Below are 24,594 nucleotides of genomic sequence, written 5' to 3'. Positions count from 1 at the left end.
ATATATATATATATATCTTTCTCTCTCTCTTCCTCTCTCTCCTCTCTCTCTCTCTCTCTCTCTCTCTCTCTCTCTCTCTCTCTCTCTCTCTCTCTCTCTCTATATATATATATATATATATCTTTCTCTCTCTCTTCCTCTCTCTCTCTCTCTCTCTCTCTCTCTCTATATATATATATATATATATATATATCTTTCTCTCTCTCTTCCTCTCTCTCCTCTCTCTCTCTCTCTATATATATATATATATATCTTTCTCTCTCTCTTCCTCTCTCTCTATATATATATATCTTTCTCTCTCTTCCTCTCTCTCTCTCTCTCTCTCTCTCTCTCTCTCTCTATATATATATATATATATATATATATATATATCTATCTCTCTCTCTTCCTCTCTCTCCTCTCTCTCTCTCTCTATATATATATATATATCTTTCTCTCTCTCTTCCTCTCTCTCCTCTCTCTCTATATATATATATATCTTTCTTTCTCTCTCTCTTTCTCTCTCTCTTTCTCTCTCTTTCTCTCTCTTTCTTTCTCTCTCTTTTCTCTCTCTCTCTCCCCCCCCTCTCTCTCTCTCTCTCTCTCTCTCTTTCTCTTTCTCTCTTCTCTCATTCTCTCTTTCTCTCTCTCTCTTTTTCTATCTCTCTCTTCTCTATTTCTCTCTCTCTCTATATATATATATATATATCTTTCTTTCTCTCTCTCTCTCTCTTTCTTTCTTTCTTTCTTTCTCTCTCTTTCTCTCTCCCTCTCTCTCTTCTCTCTCTCTCTCTCTCTCTCTCTCTTCTCTCTTCTCTCTCTCTTTATATATATATACACACATACACATGACCAATGCAATATATAGATATATGCTACAGCTTTCTAACACTATTGTCAATATCTAATGTTAAAATGATTTATCCTTGTTATTTTACACCAATTCTTCACCAGTGGAAATGTATTGCTAGACAAGCAATATTAATACAAAATAATTCTAGTATCAATTTCAAAGAAGTTGAACAAGGTTAATACTAATGTGAAAACAGTTTAAACTGAATCTAATACTGCAGTATCAGTAGTGTACTATTTACTTATTGGCTGACAGGTACTTTCAACTAAATCTCATGGGCATTAGCAAGAGGTAGCATTAATAGAAGGTACACAATAGATACTGCTATATATATTTAAATTTAAATGTAATCACTTTTACCTTCACATTTTTTTCAGGCAAACTATAAATATTTAACATATCTAAAATGGACAATAAAAATGCTTGAGTACAATGACTTTGGAAAATAGATCCATGCAAAAGCCTCTTAAAGGGATATTAAAGGTACATGAGACCAATTTTTTAATAGGGTAATATGGCCTGTCTGAATTACAGTAGACATTTTTTGGTTTCATATCCCTTTAAATAATTTTGCTTCATATTAATAACAGATCTGCTGAGTTTTTGTTTTAAACGTCATCAATATATCCAAGCTAAGATATAGGAATTGTTTGTCATCATCCGTAACTGATTTATTATTTTATATTAATAGTAATAATTAATAATAATAGGGTTCTTCTTTCTAGACAACCACATGCCCTTCCACCCATTAACTCCCACTCTCTGAATAAATATATTCAAACTAATTCTAGGAGTGTAATTCTCTTAAAGGGACAGTCAACACCAGAATTTTTGTTGTTTTAAAAGATAGATAATCCCTTAATTACCCATTCCCCAGTTTTGCATAACCAACACAGTTATAATAATACACGTTTTACCTCTGTGATTATCTTGTATCTAAGCCTCTGCAGACTGCCCCCTTATTTCAGTTCTTTTGTTACATTTTAGTCAATCAGTGCTCACTCCTCAGTAAATTCACGTGCATGAGCTCAATGTTATCTATATAAAACACATGAACTAACACCCTCTAGTGGTGAAAAAACTGTAAAATGCATTTAGATTAGAGGCGGCCTTCAAGGAATAAGAAATTAGCATATCAACCTCCTAGGTTTAGCTTTCAACTAAGAATACCAAGAGAACAAAGCAAAATTGGTGATAAAAGTGAATTTGAAAGTTGATTAAAATACATGCCCTATCTGAATCATGAAAGTTGTTTTTGGACTTATTATTATAATTTATTTGTATAGCGCCGCCATATTTTGTAGAGCTGGGGCTGTCCCTTTAACTTTTTCCTATTTTTTTCCCCTTTTCTTATAGGAGTATGGTTAGCAATTTGGGATAGCAGAATATCTATCACTTGTTTTAGGATTATAAATATGTAGTAAAGAAAGTGATTGTCATATAAAGGCATAGCATGCAAATTACAGCAATGTGTGCTTTATTGACAACAGCCATGCTTAAAGGGACAGTATACACCAATTTTCATATAACTCCATGTCATAGTTGCCAACATTTCCAAAAAAATTCCAGGGACACTTTGCAGCAGAGCAACCAAGCAGGTTATCGAATTATTGACGACCTATTGTTCAACTGCTCCGCCCTCTCAGTTCTGCAATCAAAATACACCTACATGAGAGTAATAGTATAATTTAGACTTATTTATAGTTTATTATACAGATTACAGCGCCAAGCACTTACACCTACCCAGTCTCTGGAACACATTCTGGGCATATGGTTATTTTTTACAACACAGCATCAAAATTAGGCAAACAAATAATATGTGAACCCATTCAATAATAACAATATTCCATTAGGAATTAATTATATTTAAATAATATACTACATCTATCTTTCTATGATCTATATGTAAATATATATGTATGTATATGTGTGTTTGTGTGTGTTTGTGTGTGTGTATATATATATATATACACACACACACACATATATATATATATATATATATATATATACATACATACACACATATATATATATATATATATATATATATATATACATACACACACACACACACACCAAATATTGGGCAAAAGAGGTAGCATTTCCAGGGACAAAAAAATCCACGGACATACAACAAAATCCAAATCCAAAATGCAACTATGGCATGTAATAGACACTACTATAAAGAAGAATATGCACAGATAATGATATAAACATCCAGTATAGAACCTTTTAAATACTTACTTAGAAGCTCCCAGTTTAGCACTGTTGATGAGGTTAGGCTGGACACCCACTGAAAGGGGCTGAGTAAACAAAAGGAGCAGACCCTGCCCACTCCTTCCCTCCATATGAAGAGACAGATAATATAAACAAGAGCCAGCAGGAGTCTGTAAACATGTGTATACATCTGGCACTTTGGGGCTTGGTTAAGATCTGCCTAATGTTATTAAAAAATAAGCAAAACACTGCCAGATGGGCTACATAAATGGATCATCTACAAAACATTTATGCAAAGGAAAATCTAGTGTATAATATTGCTTTAAGTATATAATTTAATATTAGCCCCGTTGTACTGAAGAGGAGTATTTTGCCTTAATGGTATAATTGTGAAGGTTCTGTAATCTATTTCTTGCAATACTAAAGGATAGAAGTCACTACAGTTTTGTCTAGAGTTGGACTGACTCATTAAAGTAACTTTTATTTCATATAAGGTTGTTCTGTATTTTTCTCTTTATATATGAGAATTACAGTAATAATAAGGTTAAACCATGTAGGCTACAGCTAAGGGCTTCTTGTTGCGGAACAGTGTGTATTGGCTGAACAATTAGTACAGCACTCTTATTGTGCATTCTGGATTTTGTAAACTTGACTCCCCAGTACAGCTAAACAGAAACTGTAATGGGGATATCAGTGGCCACAAATGGACTTAAAATATAGTTTAAAGGGACAAGTTTACCAAGGTTACACTGCAGATATCTGAAGGAGAGTTACTGCACATGTGCAAACACATCAGCACTGGAATGCAGTGAATACTAGATTTCAACATGGCAGCTCCCATGACTAGAGGGAGGCTGAGAATTATAATATTATGTTTCTAAAATGTATTTAGTGTGTAATGTCCCCTTATAACTAAATGTGTTGTAAATCCCACCCAGGAATTCCTACTTGTGCAGGGTTACATACTCTTCAGCAGCAGGATGTATGTGACCATTATGCATTATGTAAAGATGAACCTGTTGCATTTGTTTTAAGTGACTTCAGAACATGCTTATAATTTAAACAAATAACATCTCTTTTTTATGATCTTGACTTCATCTTTGAAACAATTGAGCTTTTATCCTTAAAGTGTCATAGAACAGGTTGAGATCCGTGCATATCCTAAAAGGGCTAATTAAGTAAAAATAGTTTGCATAAAAAAATGTTTAAAAATTGCTGGAAAGTATTTTAAAATAATTTTCAAAAATAAGCTAAATTAGTAACATAGCCATGCTGTCTGGAGTATTCTGATCCACCCCCCTTATCAGTGTTTAGCATCATAAACACAGGCATTGTATTTCACAACTGCTTATTTGCTTCTAGGCCTGCTCCAGCAGATAATGACTATTAAAGTATTGCATCCCACTATATCAATGGTGGATATAGATGCAGCCATAAAAGGAATTGTGTGGGGGGAGTTAGAACTGTATAATTCAGAAACTTTAAATAAAGGGTTAATGGCGAGACACTGCAGTATACATTTGCAGGTAACGTAATTAAAGTACATAATATTATATTTTATCTTTATCCCAACTTGTTTTATGTCCCTTTAAATCCATTGACGTTAGAGATTGAATTTATTTTGTATCTGATGTGAAGATCTTGCAATACAAAATAATGACATCATCTCTTCTGTACCAATCAGCTTTAAGCTGCAATGAAAACGACGGGGATCATATGGACAGAGACCAGCAGTATACTCCCAACCAGAAAACAAAACGTATGAGGACCTCCTTCAAACACCACCAGCTAAGGACAATGAAATCCTACTTCGCTATCAACCACAATCCAGACGCTAAGGACTTGAAGCAACTAGCTCAGAAGACGGGTTTAACCAAAAGAGTTTTACAGGTATGCTAAGCATAGAAGTGGTTTTCATTAAATTGTTGAGATAAATGATGAACTTTAACAACAAACCAGACCTTTTTTATCTACTTATTATTTTACTCCTAGCTAAAATTTATCTTCTGCTTTCTTGGATATTTCAAAGTCTTATATCTTATTTTTTCTAATTGTTTATGTGATAACCATTGATAGGTTAAAGGGACAGTAAATATTTAAAGATTATAATATAAAATGATTAAAGGGACAGTCTACTCCAGAATTGTTATTGTTTAAAAAGATAAATAATCCCTTTTTTAATGATTCACCAGTTTTGCATAACCAACACTGTTATATTAATACACTTTGTACCTCTCTCATCACCTTGTATCTAAGCCTCTGCAGACTGCCCCCTGCCCCCTCCATGGGAGTGAGCACACTGTTATCTATATGGCACACATGAACTAGCACTGTCAAACTGTAAAAAAAAACTGCCCAAATACATTCAGATAAGAGGTGGCCTTCAAGAAATTAAACATTAGCATATGATCCTACCTAGGTTTTGATTTCAACAAAGAATACCAAGTGAAAAAAGCAAATTTTATGCTAAAAGTAAATTGGAAAGTTGTTTGAAATTGAATGCCCATCTGAATCATGACAGTTTAACTTTGAGTAGACTGTCCCTTTAATTTATATTAGTAATTTTAAGCCTCATTGAACATCTTACATTATCTTGCTCACATTTGATAAACTTTGTAAGTAAGAACTCTATGGCTGGAATGCATTTAGGAAGGGACACCTTACGTTACCCTCACTCTGCTGGGCTCTCTGTCACAGAAAGAGTCACTTTATGAATTTCATAGCAAGCTAGCTGAAAGGTTTCTCATGCCGTCCACAAAATCTATCTCTTACTACACAATAAAGTGCCACAATCACACTGTGCATCACTCACTCCCTCATTTGTGGTGTCTGACTCACACGGATATAATGCAACTCCAGCTGGGATTTCCAGAAACTCCAAGAGGTCCTGAGACTTCCCACTGTGGGTGGCCAAACCCATTAATAGTATTTAGCATGTAAGAAACCACCCAGGACCCCCTTTAGGTCCTAGAACTCATCATAGGTACCAGCATTATCCCCATAACCAATAATTATAATGTTTGTAATATTTGTTAGAAATGTGACTTGGCTTCATGTTCTTAATGGTGAAGGAAAACTGCTGTTGTTTTAAATGTCTGTTTTCATCACTCCTGAGAAGTTACTGCCAGACTCTTGTTGTTGTCCGCACAACTGGCATCTGGCACAGGAGCTGAAGCTTCCCACTTAAAAGTACAATGAAGTCAAAATAAAGCTTTAATGATTCAAATAAAGTATGCAATGAAACAAATCTGATTTATTTCTGCTCAAATTGACCTCATTATCTTGGTATCTTGTGTGGAAATGAAAGAGCACACTGACATAAGTGCTGGAGCGTGTGAGATATGTAGAAGTACTGCTGTATAGTGCTCAAGACACACGCACGCTCCCGAGCCTATGTCAGTATGCTCTTATGGAAAGGACCTATGTTTCAAACAAAAGATAACAAGAGAAAGAAGTACGTTTGATAAATGAAGTAAATTGGAAATCTAGTTGACCATTAAAAAATAACTGAAGCAAACACGGTGTTAATATGTTCCAATAATGTTCAGACTCTGCTTGTGTTATTATGTTGGTATAAAGTATAGTATCTGCTGAAGCCAGTTAGGGAACAGATATGTAGCAGGATTGAAATAAAGCATTACACACAAATCTGATTATACATAAAATGATATAACTCGGGCTTATTGGATATTTTGCTTACTGTGCCTTAGGTATCTAACACAGATTGCATTCAAGATAATTGATTTAAAAGCAATTACATTTAATATTTTTTTAGCAAGAGCAAAATTGTTTTACAATCCAAGGACAAACCACTATTTTACTTATCTTGTTGATTGTGGCCAGCTAGGGACAGATATAAATATGTTCCTGCACCGATCAGCAGTTACTAGATAGCATGTTGCAGGGACTGGATGCACTTCAGATAAACCTGATATTAGGAATTCAATTAGAAGAAAAAGTATTTGAAAATGTTCATTTAAAAACAAATTAATAGATGTGACTGTGCTGAAAAATAAATGGGTTTGGTTTTTATGCGTTTGGGGTCACTATTTACCAACAGGTTTGTGGGGCTTGTCTATTTCAACCAGTGAGCAGTCTATCTCTAGGGAAGAGTTGTGCACAAACAGCCACTTCCTGCTGGTTCCAAAGTGAAACATTTTATGGTTATAAAAAACATAGTTTCCCCATTTGAATTGTTGTTCTTTGAAATTCAAGATAGATTTATTTTAGTTTAAAGAGACAGTAAAGTCAAAATTAATCTTCTGATTCAGACAGAACATAACATTTTAAACAATTTCCCAATGTACTTCTATTGTCTAATTTGCTTTGTTCTCTCTGTATCTTTGTTAAAAGGGGTACTTAGGATCAGGAGCAGCAATGCATTACTGGCTAGCTGCTGATTGGTGGCTGCACATATAATTAGCTCATCCAATGTGTCCAGCTAGTTACTGTTACTAAACCTACCTAGGTATGCTTTTCATGCACACCAAGAGAATGAAGCAAATTAGATATAAATTAAAGTAAATTGAAAAAATGTTTACAAATGTATACTCACACGAGTGCTAACCCGACGCACGCAAAAAGCTGAACTTGGAATATCGTGTTAACATATTCCCCTATGGACTTCAATGCGCAAACCCAATCTTGTTTAACCAAAGTGCGCTAACCTGACGTGAAATATTAATATTTTACATTCCAATGTTCATCACATAGCAGAATATACATATTTATATATGTGTATATGATGTTTTTTTTGTTACAATATATATCTATACATGTACAATACATATCTATACATGTACAATACATATCTATATATGTACAATACATATCTATACACGTACAATATATATCTATACACGTACAATATATATCTATACACGTACAATATATATCTATACACGTACAATATATATCTATACATGTACAATATATATCTATACATGTACACTATATATCTCTACATGTACAATATATATCTATACATGTACACTATATATCTATACATGTACAATATATATCTATACATGTACAATATATATCTATACATATATATAAACTTAAACAGTCAGATATATAAACAGATATAGGAATATCTACTTAAGAATACATAGAACATATTCCCCTATGTAAAGAGCATTGGAATGTGAAATATTTAAAGTACATACACAGTTAAACAGTTTATTAAATATGAATATTTCATTAATATGATTTTTCATGGTCTCAACTATTTGACTGCAAAGGGCTCTAATGCACTTATATATATATATATATATATATATATATATATATATATATATATATATATATATATATATGTATGTATTTATGCGTTTATATGTGTATATATGTCTGTAAATACATAAATACACACATATAAACACACACATATATATACTGTATATACAGTATAAACATACATATACATATTTAGACCTGTATATGTATGCATCTATATTAAAGTCTTTTGCAGGCTTCATATCTTTGATCCCTTATTACTTTTTATTGCAATTTTAAAAAATATATTTTTATTAGATAGTGTTATTATGAGTGTAACTGTACTTTTAAATATAATTTTGATGTGTTTTGTACAACTTTTAAGTCTAGCATAACAGTTAACGCTCTTAAACGAACCAGTTTACTTTCATGTAATGCGCTTGCCACTTTTGACGAGCGCAAAGAGCCGCTATAAACCCCTTATCGCTCGGATGCAACAGTTAGTTCACCACCGGAAATCTAGTCCTTTACGGGAAAATAAATGAATTTGTCTGTTCTAGTCCCTTTTCATCCACCAGTATAGCGAAGCATCTATAATTTTGCTATGACCAATACAAGGCTGTGACGCCCAGCCGGGCATATAAACAACCTATATTCTCCATGCTTTATTCCTGTAAAGAGAAATCTTAAGAACTGTTAATCATGACCTTCATTTCAATAAATCTCCCGCCGTGGGTTAATTGGCAGCTCCCTTACATAACGCCTGTGTTCCCTGTGTTTCTCTGCATTCCTCCAATTAACCGAGCATGTAAGATATCCATAATTCAGTCATTCAATCAATTCAACCAGAGGTGTCACTAAGCCTCCTATCCTTGCTCTCGGTGGGCCGGAACGAGGAGAAACGTCTGTCTTCTTGCTTTGATAGTAACAGAAAAGTCACAGACACAGTGAGACCCATGAGAATGAGAAAATTGCAATTAACATGTTTCAATTATTAGTTTTTTTTTTCTGTTTGCCAAGCTGTGCGCAGTGAATGATTCATTATAAAAGATAGGTGTATTATATAGGTGTGACATTACCATTTAATATGAAGCTTGAGACTGTGCTTATATATGCACCCTCCCAGTTGCTGCAAAGCGATTATCAGTTGTACAATGTGTTTGCTAAAGGACAAGGGTCTTGCCTTTATGTACGGAATCATTTGTAAATGTTAAAGCTCCTATTTGCCTACAGTATAATTGTGATGCCTAACTAAAAACACAATCTGCCCTAACTTCCTATTGGACAGAACTACCTCCCCATTCTTGTAATGCACTCAAATACATAATGGAGCTAAATGGACAGTCTATACGAAAATTATTTATTGGTTTAAAAGATAGATAATCCTTGTATTACCCATTTCCCCAGTTTTTCATAACCAACACAGTTATATTAATATACTTTTCACCTCTGTGATTACCCTGTATCTAAACCTCTGCAGACTGCTCCTTATCTCAGTTATATTAATATACTTTTTACCTCTGTGATTACCCTGTATCTAATCCTATGCAGACTGCCCCCTTATCTCAGTTATATTAATATACTTTTTACCTCTGTGATTACCTTGTATCTAAGCCTCTGCAGACTGCCCCTTATCTCAGTTATATTAATATACTTTTTACCTCTGTGATTACCTTGTATCTAAGCCTCTGCAGAATGCCCCTTATCTTAGTTATATTAATATATTTTTTACCACTGTGATTACCTTGTATCTAAGCCTCTGCAGCCTGCCCCTTATCTCAGTTATATTAATATATTTTTTACCACTGTGATTACCCTGTATCTAAGCCTCTGCAGACTGCTCCTTATCTCAGTTATATTAATACACATTTTTACCTCTGTGATTACCTTGTATCTAACCCTCTGCAGAATGCCCCTTATCTCAGTCATATTAATATACTTTTACCTCTGTGATTACCTTGTATCTAAGCCTCTGCAGACTGCTCCCTTATCTCAGTTATATTAATATACTTTTTACCTATGTGATTACCTTATATCTAAGCCTCTGCAGACTGCCCCTTATCTCAGTTATATTAATATACTTTTTACCTATGTGATTACCTTATATCTAAGCCTCTGCAGACTGCCCCTTATCTCAGTTATATTAATATACTTTTTACCTATGTGATTACCTTATATCTAAGCCTCTGCAGACTACCCCTTATCTCAGTTATATAAATATACTTTTTACCTCTGTGATTACCTTGTATCTAAACCTCTGCAGACTGCCCCCTTAGCTCCGTTATATTAATATACTTTTTACCTCTGTGATTACCCTGTATCTAAGCCTCTGCAGACTGCCCCCTTATTTCATTTCTTTTGACAGACTTGCATTTTAGCCAATCAGTGCTGACTCCTAGGTAATTCCATGGACATGAGCACAATGCTAGTTATATGAAACACATGAACTAACGCCCTCTAGTTGTGAAAAGCAGTCAGAATGCATTAAGATACGAGGGGGGCCTTCAAAGGCTAAGAAATTAGTATATGAGCCTCCTAGGATTAGCTTTCAACTAAGAATACCAAGAGAACAAAGCTAAATGAATGATAAAAGTACACTGGAAAGTTGTGTAAAATGACATGCCCTATCTGAATCATGAACGTGTATTGTTGACTAGACTGTACCTTTAAATTAAACTTAAATGTTTTAGAGCATACAATTCTAATCGGTTTTTACTTTTATTATCAAATTTACTCTGTTAAAATTAATACAAATTACCAAATCCAGAATTCCACAATCCAAACTTATTCTGAAATCCAACATCAAACATTTTAATTAATATCTTTTAAAATAAAATAAAATGGACAGGTAGAAAACTAGGAACAGCAAAGCACTGCTGGGAGCTAACTGATGATTGGTGGCTGCATACACATGCCTCTTGTCATTGGCTCAATAGTGACCAGTAGTGCATTGCTGCTTCAGCACTTAGGACGAGACAAATTTGATAGTAGAAGAAAACTTAAAAATGTACATAATGTTTCATGCTCTATCTAATCATGAAGTTTCACTTTAGCTTGGTATTTGTTTCAGCACAATTTACAGGTGTTTGCAAAGTAAGAGCAGTCCACGGGGCCGATTCATCAAACTCCGAATGGAGCTTGAGGCAGCTGTTTCCGTGCGAGCCTTCAGGTCTTAAGACCGCTGCTCTTTAACTCGTCCCATGCCTCTGAGGCGGACCCCGATCACATATAATCGGGTTGATTGACACCCCCTGCTAGAGGCCGATTGGCCGCGAATCTGCAGGGGGCGCTGTCTGCATTTATTGATGTGCCGCGGTCATGATCGCTACAGCGGATCATGTCTGTCCGCACTTTCACAAATCGGTCCCTAAAGATTCACTCCCAGAAAAGAATGTTTAGTAAGATTATATTATGACCATTTAGAGGCCAGGTGCACATTAAGGCTTTTAAGCTGCAGGACAATTAAAGGGTAGAACATTGATTTTTAAACAACCTTCCAATTTAATTATGTTATCAATTTCTCTTCAGTCTCTTGGTATGCTTTGTTGAAGGTGCATTAAGTCACCACGGTGAGCTAGCTGTACACATTCGTAACCCAATGACAAGAGGGCTATATGAGCAGCCACCAATCAGCAGCTTGCTCACAGCTCCTGAGCCTATCTCTGTATGCTTTTCAACAATGGAAAGAAAAGAAAACAAAGCAAATTAGAAGATATAATTCAATTGGAAAGTTATCTGAATCATGAACATTTTGGTCTTCACATTAAGTATGCGACGCACTACAGTCTGTCCTGTTGGAATGAAACAATCTACATTTTCACAGGCAAATAAATAATTACTGTATATTGAAATATTTTATGTGACATTAAAGAGACAAGAAACCCCCTATTTCTCTTTATAGACTCAGACAGAACAAACCATTTAAAAAAAGTTTCCAATTTACTCCATTCCCATGATAGTCTTTGTTAAAGAGATACCTGGGTAGGCATCTGGACAGTGTTAATTTCGTCGACTAAAACTAGACTAAAATGACTATAAAACTAAAGAAATTCTGATGACTAAAATATGACTAAAACTAAAATGACATTTTAGTCAAAAGACTATGACTAAAACTAAATAAAAATTTGCTGACAAAAACATTTTATGCAAGGTGTTATAATCAATCCATATCCAATTACTGCTCTTTTGTAAAATTTACAAAACTTAATTTTATTAAATTTTAAGATAAATAAACACGTTATATACCACAACAGTTAAATCTGTTATATCTGTATTGCATGTTCAAACCTTAATACCATAAATAAAAACAGGTTAATAAACCTTTACTCCAGGAGTATATAATGAGTTTGGAAGTTCTAGAGCAGTGCTAATATCGTTGCCGAAAATTTTTCAAATCTGTGAACAATGAACTGATTCTTCCTATAGAAATAAGCATAACCCACAAGTATGGGTTTAAGTTATGCTGTGCCTGTGCTAGCTGCAGAAACGTTTTGCTGTGTTGAGTTACTTGATACTTGTTTTAATTATTAACAGAGAACTGTTAAAGTTTTTATATTAGGTAATATGTTCAATACAGCCAATACAGTTTACAGTTTTGTTTTTTTATATTTTAAAGTTGCACGTCTGTTTGTTTATGAAACTTGGTTTTATTTAATTTTAAGTTTAATAAAGATGTTACATATCACAACGGCTAAATCTGTGTCTGTATTGCATGTTTAAACCTTAATACCATAAATATTAACATGTGTTATGTTTACTCCTGGAGTATATAATCAGTTTGCAAATTATAGAGAAATGCTTAAATAACGCATTACACTTTAACTAAACCCCTTAGATTTTAGTCGACTAAAATCTACTGGAGATTCAGTCGACTAAAACTAGACTAAAACTAAAACAATTCAGATGACTAAAACACGACTAAAACTAAAATGGCATTTTAGTCAAAAGACTAAAACTAAGACTAAATTTAAATTTGCTGTCAAAATTAACACTGCATCTGGAGCAATACTTGGCAGGAAATAATGCTCTTGTTAATGTACAACATTCTTGCAAAACTACTGCTATATAGTTCTCCAGACACATGCACACTTCTTAGCTTACACTCCTGCTTTTCAACAAAAGATACCGAGAACTATAAAAATGTGTTAATAGAAGTAAATTAGAAAGTTGCTTAAAATGACATGCTCTATCTGAATCATGTGTGTAATGTCCCTTTAATGTCAGTTTAATATTGGTGAATCATGATGGTCTAACTCATAATGTCTAATTATTTTAGGTATGGTTTCAAAACGCACGAGCCAAATTCAGACGGAACCTTTTACGTCAAGAGAACAATGGTGTTGACAAAACATCCGACTCAACTCTGCAAGCCGGAACCCCATCAGGACCAGCTTCTGAAATTTCCAATGCCTCAATGAGTCCGTCCAGTACACCAACAACTTTAACAGACTTAACAAACCCTACCATGCCAACTGTGACCTCTGTATTGACGTCGGTGGCTGGCAGTTTGGACGTACACGAGTCTCGAAGCCCCCCACAAACGACGTTGACGAATCTCTTCTGATGACTTTCACTGGAATTTCTTTAAGAAAGAAATTATTTTTAGTCTATTTCCAAGTGTATTTTAATAGAGACTTTTGTTTGATGGAGTTAATGCATTTTTGAGGATGCTCCTCGTGGAACGTTTTATTGTACTGGTGTTAAAAGATAAACTGAAGAACAGCGTGGAAGATGTATCTGCAACACAACATTTGTGTAACTGTACAGTTTTGTGGACTAAACAAAGGAAAGAAACAATAATTTAAGATGGCTGCGGTTTCTGTATTCTTAAAGACTACGTGCCTTATATACTCTTAACAGCATACGATTTCTCTCTGTATATTTATGACCAGATCAAAGTTGTTACAAGTTTATTACTTTTCAAATAGTCCTTTAAAAAAAAATTCTACTTTGTTGTTTTAGACATTTTTCAACATCATTTTTGCTCTAAATGAATAATGTAAATTCTGAGCAGTAATAAAATTGGTGGCAGAATCTGATAGGTGATAGATTCTCTAAGGTTTGCACTAGATGTGAATAGAGAGGTGAGTGTTGAGCTAGGAATGCTTCTTAACATCTTGTATCCATGGGAGGTTCAACAGCTTCAAAATTAGGAGTGTGACATAAAGTGACATAACATCGCAAGCTTTGGAACCTGCCTAGAACCATCATCACTTGGATCAATTCATGGCCATATGAGGAAACTTTTTTGCCCATTCCTTCTCTCTGGTGTTAACTATTTTCACAACTGAAACCAGTGTATTTATCCATACCAGTATGTCCACTGTCTATTAAATGCATCCTAACTCCCTCCATAACCAGAATGTCCTTTTTAAGCCCAGGAGTTCCCAAAATTAACACTTTGATAGCCTTAAAGGTTTGCAGTCCTTTGCCAGCTTTACACTTATCTGACATAATCATAAAGGAAAGAGATGGCTGAAACATAGTCTACATTTAACTAAGTATGGAGATGCTTTTCCATTGAGCAATACTTCTCCATAGAGCCTAGTCAATAAAGTATGAGATGGTTCTACATATTTTTGTAAATTCACATCATGCTATAACTGACAACATATGCAATCAGTGAAGTAGGTTCTCACTTATTGCTGAATGTAAAATAATAATTTAATTGGTATGGTTAAAATATTTACCCAATTTAAATGGAAGTTTTCTAACACCACATATACTGTGCACCATTACTAATGTAACAAGGGTGTTCTCATGGGGACAGGAAAGGGATACGCTGCGCAATAATGCACATATATAAAAAAAATAATAATTTACAGATGACTTTTTTCAATATTAGAAACAACAAAATATTTAACTCTAAAAAGGGGATATTAAAAGATTTTCCAACTGTATTTTAAAGCAGTTAAAAAAAAACAGATTTAATTGTATAAGTGAAAATAAAAATTAACAAAAATAGTTACAGAGAAAGAAATCTGGTAGAAAATTTCTCAAAATGTCTACTATGGGCAATATTAAATAAACAGCAAGGGAGAATAATACAATTATAGTTGTCATCTTCAAACAGTCTTTAGTCGACATCACTTTATGTAAGTTATCCATTGTAGATGCTAAAATATTTTATTTTGTTTGTAATTCAGAACAGTTAAAAATTTCAATTTTTTCCCCTCCAAATTGACTCCAGTAAAAAAAATAATAAAAAAAATAAAGCTAAAGCTGTCCACAATGGACAATATTATATAAATAGAAAAGACAGAACTATCAAATAAAATATATTAATAAATATTAAAGGTTTCAGTTGATATTACTTGATATAAGATATTAACTCTAAAAAATGTAATAATTTAGTCATTTAGAGCAGTTAAAAAACGTCTGATTATTTTCACATTCAGTTATAAATTTTTAACAAATACATTTTCAAATTTACTCAAATGGTCAATATGAGATAAACAATAAGGAAAAGACTATAAAATCAAATGCTTAATCCCTAATACAGGCTTTATTTGACATCACCTGATATAAGTTAGTTATTTCACAGCAGTTTAACAAATTCAGATGATTTTCATGTTTAGCTATACATTTAAAAAAAAAAAACAATAAAAAAAAAAACTTGCCAACATTCTTGGAGAATAAAATACTGTCCATAGTAATAAGCATATATCTGCATAAAGAATCATACAGTACAGTCTAAACTATGTCAAAAGATCAGTTCTTTAACATTAGATTCCAACCAACTTAGAAGTTTCATCATAACAGATAATTTATTTCTCTATATATATTCTTAAAATTATTTACATTGACCTGCACCTTAAAAGTACAGGCAATGCCACTAAAAGAACAACTGGGTGACAACCTCAAATGGACAAGATTTTTATTAACATTTATACAGTGTCTCAACTCAACTTTATTCCATACAAGTGCAAAACAATTATTAGAACTTCCTGGAACCTCTGCCAACTGCTAAATATTTAAAAAAACAAAAAAGTTTCATGTATAATTATTATTATGTGATGCATCTTCTAGATCCAAAAAATATATATCTATGGAGATGCAATGCTAATCTTTCTTTAGAGTATGTCAAAGGTTGAAAAATAATATTTTAAAATTGTTCTACCACCACACTGAAGTCTGCTAAGATATCTACAAACACAAAGTTGCACTTAGGTTTTTTTTTGTTTTTTTTTTTAAGTATGCTTAAGAAATAATTTCAGAAGGGCACCTCACAAGAAAATATATTTTCAGTGTCACAAGCAATTTGAGAGAAATGCTCAGGTCAAATTGGCTTTGAGTTGGAAGTAATTAGAATTCCCACCCTATGTGACTAAGCTTGTTTTTAGCTTAACTTTATTTATAACATTGGTAAAACCAATTCACCCCCAAACCAACCTTGTATAAATTGTATTGCCTTTGTGTATTTTCTTTTTTTAATTTTTGGTAAAGTTTGTTTGGTCTCTAAAAAGGTTTAAAACAGGTAAAATTATGAATATACTAAAAAGAAAAGCTGCTTCTCTTTAATCTATTTTGGACCCATTCCATACAGTAGACTTTCGTGACAATTATATTTTCCTATTGTAACATTGGATAAGGTCGGAATCAGGTCTAAGATTTTATTGCATCTTTTGGATGGCATTTTTTTTACCTCAGCAATGCTTTCTAATTAAGTTAGACTGGACATATGCTTTTGTTTCTTGTTTATTACAAAAAAACGTTAGTGTTCTTGATATGGAGAATAAATTTTGACCGTGACACATACAACTGTGGCTTAAACATTGAATAATTTTTAAGAGTCTTTATTATCTAGCGCTGCGGAATCTGCTGGCACTGTACAAATAACCGATAATAATAATATCTTACTAATCACATTCATCATCTTTAGATATCCATAAATAAGTGGAATAGTAAAACAATTTCAGAAGAAAGTTAATAAATGTATCACAAGCATTCAATGTGTAGCGTGTTTTAGGGTCAGGTTAAATATTGCATGATACATTTCAGCCCTCTCCAGGTGTAAAAAAACAAAATAAATCATAAAATGACATTACAAAGGTCACTGCACAAAGCTCTGTCATACATATGAAAGCTGTTTAACGGCGGTGTATTTAGTTTTCATGCTGCCATAATCACTGGAAAAGCGTCTGTCCCCTCATGTACTATTTACAGTAAAGAAAATAAAACCAGGGTCGCTATTACTAACAGTTCCCAATAAACAGTGGCATTGGGATGCATAAATATACACACTTTGGGGTAAAAGTATTAAATGTTGAGCGGACATGATGCGCTGTAGCAAATCATGTTCCCTCGACATCGCTAAATGTTGACAGCATACGCTGTCTGCATTTATCATTGCTCAAGCATTTGTAGTGCATCGCCGCCCCCAGCTTACTGTTGGCCAATCGGCCGCTAGCAGAGGCTGTCAATCATCCTCAAAGGTGGCAGACAGGTTAAAGGGACACTGAACCTAAATTTTTTCTTTCGTGATTCAGATAAAGCAGCAATTTTAAGCAGCTTTCTAATTTACTCCTATTATCAAATGTTCTTCATTCTCTTGGTATCTTTATTTGAAAAGCAAGAATGTAAGTTTAGATGCTGGCCTATTTTTGGTGAACAACTTCGGTTGTTCTTGCTGATTGGTGGATTAATTTAACTGACCAATAAACAAGTGTTGTCCAGTGTACTGAACCAAAGATAGCTTAGATGCCTTCTTTTTCAAATAAAGATAGCAAGATAATTAGAAAGTTGCTTAACCCCTTAAGGACCACAGCACTTTTCCATTTTCTGACCATTTGGGGCCAAGGCTATTTTTACATTTTTGCAGTGTTTGTGTTTAGCTGTAATTTTCCTCTTACTCATTTACTGTACCCACACATATTATATAATATATACCGTTTATATACTCATTACTGTACACACACATATTATATACCGTTTTTCTCGCCATTAAATGGACTTTTTAAATATACCATTAGTTTCATCATATCTTATAATTTACTATAATTTTATTATAAAATATGAGGAAATAATGGAAAAAAACACACTTTTTCTAACTTTGACCCCCAAGATCTGTTATACATCTACAACCACCAAAAAACACCCATGCTAAATAGTTTCTAAATTTTGTCCTGAGTTTAGAAATACCCAATGTTTACACGTTCTTTGCTTTTTTTGCAAGTTATAGGGCAATAAATACAAGTAGCACTTTGCTATTTCCAAACCACTTTTTTCCCAAAATTAGCGCTAGTTACATTAGAACACTGATAACTGTCAGGAATCCCTGAATAGCCATTGACATGTATATATTTTTTTTTAGAAGACATCCCAAAGAATTGATCTAGGCCCATTTTTTATTATATTTAATGCCACCATTTCACTGCCAAATGCGATCAAATAAAGAAAATTGTTCACTTTTTCCCAAACTTTTTCCCAATCTTTAGGTTTCTCACTGAAATTATTTACAAACAGCTTGTGCAATTATGGCATAAATGGTTGTAAATGCTTATCTGGGATCTCCTTTGTTCAGAAATAGCAGACATATATGGTTTTGTTGTTGCTTTTTGGCAATTTGAAGGCCGCTAAATGCCTCTGCGTACCACACTTGTATTATGCCCAGCAGTGAAGGGGTTAATTAGGTAGCTTGTAGGGTTAATTTTAGCTTTAGTGTAGAGATCAGTCTCCCACCTGAAACATCCCACCCCCTGATCCCTCCCAAACATCTCTCTTCCCTCCCTCACCCCACAATTGTCCCCACCAGAAAGTCTGCCAGTCCTAAATAAAAGGTATCTTTTCTTTTTAATTATTATTATTTTTTTAAAATCATATTCTGCTGTGTAGGATCCCCCTTAGCCCCCAACCTCCCTGATTCCCCCCAAACAGCTCTCTAACCCTCCCCCTCTACCTTATTGTGCGCCATCTTGGGTACTGGCAGCTGTCTGCCAGTACCCAGTTTGCCATAAATAATGTTTTTTTATATTTTTCTGTAGTGTAGCTGCACCCCTCAATAGCCAACCCCCACTCCCTCCCAGATCACTTAGATATACCCCCTCCTCTCTCCCACCTTACCCTCAGCTAACTAGATTTGTCCTATAGTGTAGAGTTCCCACCCCCTCCTAGATCACTTAGATATACCCCCTCCTCTCTCCCACCTTACCCTCAGCTAACTAGATTTGTCCTATAGTGTAGAGTTCCCACCCCTCCCAGATCACTTAGATATACCCCCTCCTCTCTCCCACCTTACCCTCAGCTAACTAGATTTGTCCTATAGTGTAGAGTTCCCACCCCCTCCCAGATCACTTAGATATACCCCCTCCTCTCTCCCACCTTACCCTCAGCTAACTAGATTTGTCCTATAGTGTAGAGTTCCCACTCCCTCCTAGATCACTTAGATATACCCCATCCTCTCTCCCACCTTACCCTCAGCTAACTAGATTTGTCCTATAGTGTAGAGTTCCCACCCCCTCCTAGATCACTTAGATATACCCCCTCCTCTCTCCCACCTTACCCTCAGCTAACTAGATTTGTCCTATAGTGTAGAGTTCCCACCCCCTCCCAGATCACTTAGATATACCCCCTCCTCTCTCCCACCTTACCCTCAGCTAACTAGATTTGTCCTATAGTGTAGAGTTCCCACCCCCTCCCAGATCACTTAGATATACCCCCTCCTCTCTCCCACCTTACCCTCAGCTAACTAGATTTGTCCTATAGTGTAGAGTTCCCACCCCCTCCTAGATCACTTAGATATACCCCCTCCTCTCTCCCACCTTACCCTCAGCTAACTAGATTTGTCCTATAGTGTAGAGTTCCCACCCCTCCTAGATCACTTAGATATACCCCCTCCTCTCTCCCACCTTACCCTCAGCTAACTAGATTTGTCCTATAGTGTAGAGTTCCCACCCCCTCCCAGATCACTTAGATATACCCCCTCCTCTCTCCCACCTTACCCTCAGCTAACTAGATTTATCCTATAGTGTAGAGTTCCCACCCCCTCCCAGATCACTTAGATATACCCCCTCCTCTCTCCCACCTTACCCTCAGCTAACTAGATTTGTCCTATAGTGTAGAGTTCCCACCCCCTCCTAGATCACTTAGATATACCCCCTCCTCTCTCCCACCTTACTCTCAGCTAACTAGATTTGTCCTATAGTGTAGAGTTCCCACCCCCTCCCAGATCACTTAGATATACCCCCTCCTCTCTCCCACCTTACCCTCAGCTAACTAGATTTGTCCTATAGTGTAGAGTTCCCACCCCCTCCTAGATCACTTAGATATACCCACTCCTCTCTCCCACCTTACCCTCAGCTAACTAGATTTGTCCTATAGTGTAGAGTTCCCACCCCCTCCTAGATCACTTAGATATACCCCCTCCTCTCTCCCACCTTACCCTCAGCTAACTAGATTTGTCCTATAGTGTAGAGTTACCACCCCCTCCTAGATCACTTAGATATACCCCCTCCTCTCTCCCACCTTACCCTCAGCTAACTAGATTTGTCCTATAGTGTAGAGTTCCCACCCCCTCCCAGATCACTTAGATATACCCCCTCCTCTCTCCCACCTTACCCTCAGCTAACTAGATTTGTCCTATAGTGTAGAGTTCCCACCCCCTCCCAGATCACTTAGATATACCCCCTCCTCTCTCCCACCTTACCCTCAGCTAACTAGATTTGTCCTATAGTGTAGAGTTCCCACCCCCTCCCAGATCACTTAGATATACCCCCTCCTCTCTCCCACCTTACCCTCAGCTAACTAGATTTGTCCTATAGTGTAGAGTTCCCACCCCCTCCTAGATCACTTAGATATACCCCCTCCTCTCTCCCACCTTACCCTCAGCTAACTAGATTTGTCCTATAGTGTAGAGTTCCCACCCCCTCCTAGATCACTTAGATATACCCCCTCCTCTCTCCCACCTTACCCTCAGCTAACTAGATTTGTCCTATAGTGTAGAGTTCCCACCCCCTCCCAGATCACTTAGATATACCCCCTCCTCTCTCCCACCTTACCCTCAGCTAACTAGATTTGTCCTATAGTGTAGAGTTCCCACCCCCTCCTAGATCACTTAGATATACCCCCTTCCTCTCTCCCACCTTACCCTCAGCTAACTAGATTTGTCCTATAGTGTAGAGTTCCCACCCCCTCCCAGATCACTTAGATATACCCCCTCCTCTCTCCCACCTTACCCTCAGCTAACTAGATTTGTCCTATAGTGTAAAGTTCCCACCCCCTCCTAGATCACTTAGATATACCCCCCTCCTCTCTCCCACCTTACCCTCAGCTAACTAGATTTGTCCTATAGTGTAGAGTTCCCACCCCCTCCTAGATCACTTAGATATACCCCCTCCTCTCTTCCACCTTACCCTCAGCTAACTAGATTTGTCCTATAGTGTAGAGTTCCCACCCCCTCCTAGATCACTTAGATATACCCCCTCCTCTCTCCCACCTTACCCTCAGCTAACTAGATTTGTCCTATAGTGTAGAGTTCCCACCCCCTCCTAGATCACTTAGATATACCCCCTCCTCTCTCCCACCTTACCCTCAGCTAACTAGATTTGTCCTATAGTGTAGAGTTCCCAACCCCTCCTAGATCACTTAGATATACCCCCTCCTCTCTCCCACCTTACCCTCAGCTAACTAGATTTGTCCTATAGTGTAGAGTTCCCACCCCCTCCCAGATCACTTAGATATACCCCCTCCTCTCTCCCACCTTACCCTCAGCTAACTAGATTTGTCCTATAGTGTAGAGTTCCCACCCCCTCCTAGATCACTTAGATATACCCCCTCCTCTCTCTCACCTTACCCTCAGCTAACTAGATTTGTCCTATAGTGTAGAGTTCCCACCCCCTCCTAGATCACTTAGATATACCCCCTCCTCTCTCCCACCTTACCCTCAGCTAACTAGATTTGTCCTATAGTGTAGAGTTCCCACCCCCTCCTAGATCACTTAGATATACCCCTTCCTCTCTCCCACCTTACCCTCAGCTAACTAGATTTGTCCTATAGTGTAGAGTTCCCACCCCCTCCCAGATCACTTAGATATACCCCCTCCTCTCTCCCACCTTACCCTCAGCTAACTAGATTTGTCCTATAGTGTAGAGTTCCCAACCCCCTCCTAGATCACTTAGATATACCCCCCTCCTCTCTCCCACCTTACCCTCAGCTAACTAGATTTGTCCTATAGTGTAGAGTTCCCACCCCCTCCCAGATCACTTAGATATACCCCCTCCTCTCTCCCACCTTACCCTCAGCTAACTAGATTTGTCCTATAGTGTAGAGTTCCCACCCCCCTCCTAGATCACTTAGATATACCCCCTTCTCTCTCTCCACCTTACCCTCAGCTAACTAGATTTGTCCTATAGTGTAGAGTTCCCACCCCCTCCCAGATCACTTAGATATACCCCCCTCCTCTCTCCCACCTTACCCTCAGCTAACTAGATTTGTCCTATAGTGTAGAGTTCCCACCCCCTCCTAGATCACTTAGATATACCCCCTCCTCTCTCCCACCTTACCCTCAGCTAACTAGATTTGTCCTATAGTGTAGAGTTCCCACCCCCTCCCAGATCACTTAGATATACCCCCTCCTCTCTCCCACCTTACCCTCAGCTAACTAGATTTGTCCTATAGTGTAGAGTTCCCACCCCCTCCTAGATCACTTAGATATACCCCCTCCTCTCTCCCACCTTACCCTCAGCTAACTAGATTTGTCCTATAGTGTAGAGTTCCCACCCCCTCCCAGATCACTTAGATATACCCCCTCCTCTCTCCCACCTTACCCTCAGCTAACTAGATTTGTCCTATAGTGTAGAGTTCCCACCCCCTCCTAGATCACTTAGATATACCCCCTCCTCTCTCCCACCTTACCCTCAGCTAACTAGATTTGTCCTATAGTGTAGAGTTCCCACCCCCTCCCAGATCACTTAGATATACCCCCTCCTCTCTCCCACCTTACCCTCAGCTAACTAGATTTGTCCTATAGTGTAGAGTTCCCACCCCCTCCCTAGATCACTTAGATATACCCCCTCCTCTCTCCCACCTTACCCTCAGCTAACTAGATTTGTCCTATAGTGTAGAGTTCCCACCCCCTCCAGATCACGTAGATATACCCCCTCCTCTCTCCCACCTTACCCTCAGCTAACTAGATTTGTCCTATAGTGTAGAGTTCCCACCCCCTCCTAGATCACTTAGATATACCCCCTCCTCTCTCCCACCTTACCCTCAGCTAACTAGATTTGTCCTATAGTGTAGAGTTCCCACCCCCTCCTAGATCACTTAGATATACCCCCTCCTCTCTCCCACCTTACCCTCAGCTAACTAGATTTGTCCTATAGTGTAGAGTTCCCACCCCCTCCCTAGATCACTTAGATATACCCCCTCCTCTCTCCCACCTTACCCTCAGCTAACTAGATTTGTCCTATAGTGTAGAGTTCCCACCCCCTCCTAGATCACTTAGATATACCCCCTCCTCTCTCCCACCTTACCCTCAGCTAACTAGATTTGTCCTATAGTGTAGAGTTCCCACCCCCTCCTAGATCACTTAGATATACCCCCTCCTCTCTCCCACCTTACCCTCAGCTAACTAGATTTGTCCTATAGTGTAGAGTTCCCACCCCCTCCTAGATCACTTAGATATACCCCCTCCTCTCTCCCACCTTACCCTCAGCTAACTAGATTTGTCCTATAGTGTAGAGTTCCCACCCCCTCCCAGATCACTTAGATATACCCCCTCCTCTCTCCCACCTTACCCTCAGCTAACTAGATTTGTCCTATAGTGTAGAGTTCCCACCCCCTCCTAGATCACTTAGATATACCCCCTCCTCTCTCCCACCTTACCCTCAGCTAACTAGATTTGTCCTATAGTGTAGAGTTCCCACCCCCCTCCCAGATCACTTAGATATACCCCCTCCTCTCTCCCACCTTACCCTCAGCTAACTAGATTTGTCCTATAGTGTAGAGTTCCCACCCCCTCCTAGATCACTTAGATATACCCCCCTCCTCTCTCCCACCTTACCCTCAGCTAACTAGATTTGTCCTATAGTGTAGAGTTCCCACCCCCTCCTAGATCACTTAGATATACCCCCTCCTCTCTCCCACCTTACCCTCAGCTAACTAGATTTGTCCTATAGTGTAGAGTTCCCACCCCCTCCTAGATCACTTAGATATACCCCCTCCTCTCTCCCACCTTACCCTCAGCTAACTAGATTTGTCCTATAGTGTAGAGTTCCCACCCCCTCCTAGATCACTTAGATATACCCCCTCCTCTCTCCCACCTTACCCTCAGCTAACTAGATTTGTCCTATAGTGTAGAGTTCCCACCCCCTCCTAGATCACTTAGATAT

At 37.1% G+C, this 24,594-nt stretch overlaps 1 protein-coding gene across 1 annotated transcript in view; it reads left to right on the top strand.

Annotated features, from left to right (window-relative positions):
• LHX2 (LIM homeobox 2) overlaps nt 1-13,832 on the top strand; it is a 50,393-nt gene extending 36,561 nt beyond the window's left edge. The window contains exons 4-5 of the mRNA XM_053696189.1: nt 4,737-4,942; nt 13,545-13,832. Of these exons, the coding sequence (XP_053552164.1) occupies nt 4,737-4,942; nt 13,545-13,832 (494 nt within the window). The remainder of the gene's footprint in view (nt 1-4,736; nt 4,943-13,544) is intronic.
• The last annotated feature ends 10,762 nt before the right edge of the window (nt 13,833-24,594 follow it).

The sequence above is a fragment of the Bombina bombina genome, chromosome 12 (genome assembly GCF_027579735.1).
Source record: "Bombina bombina isolate aBomBom1 chromosome 12, aBomBom1.pri, whole genome shotgun sequence".
Taxonomy (NCBI): Eukaryota; Metazoa; Chordata; class Amphibia; order Anura; family Bombinatoridae; genus Bombina; species Bombina bombina.
This window is presented reverse-complemented; position numbering and strand designations above follow the sequence as displayed.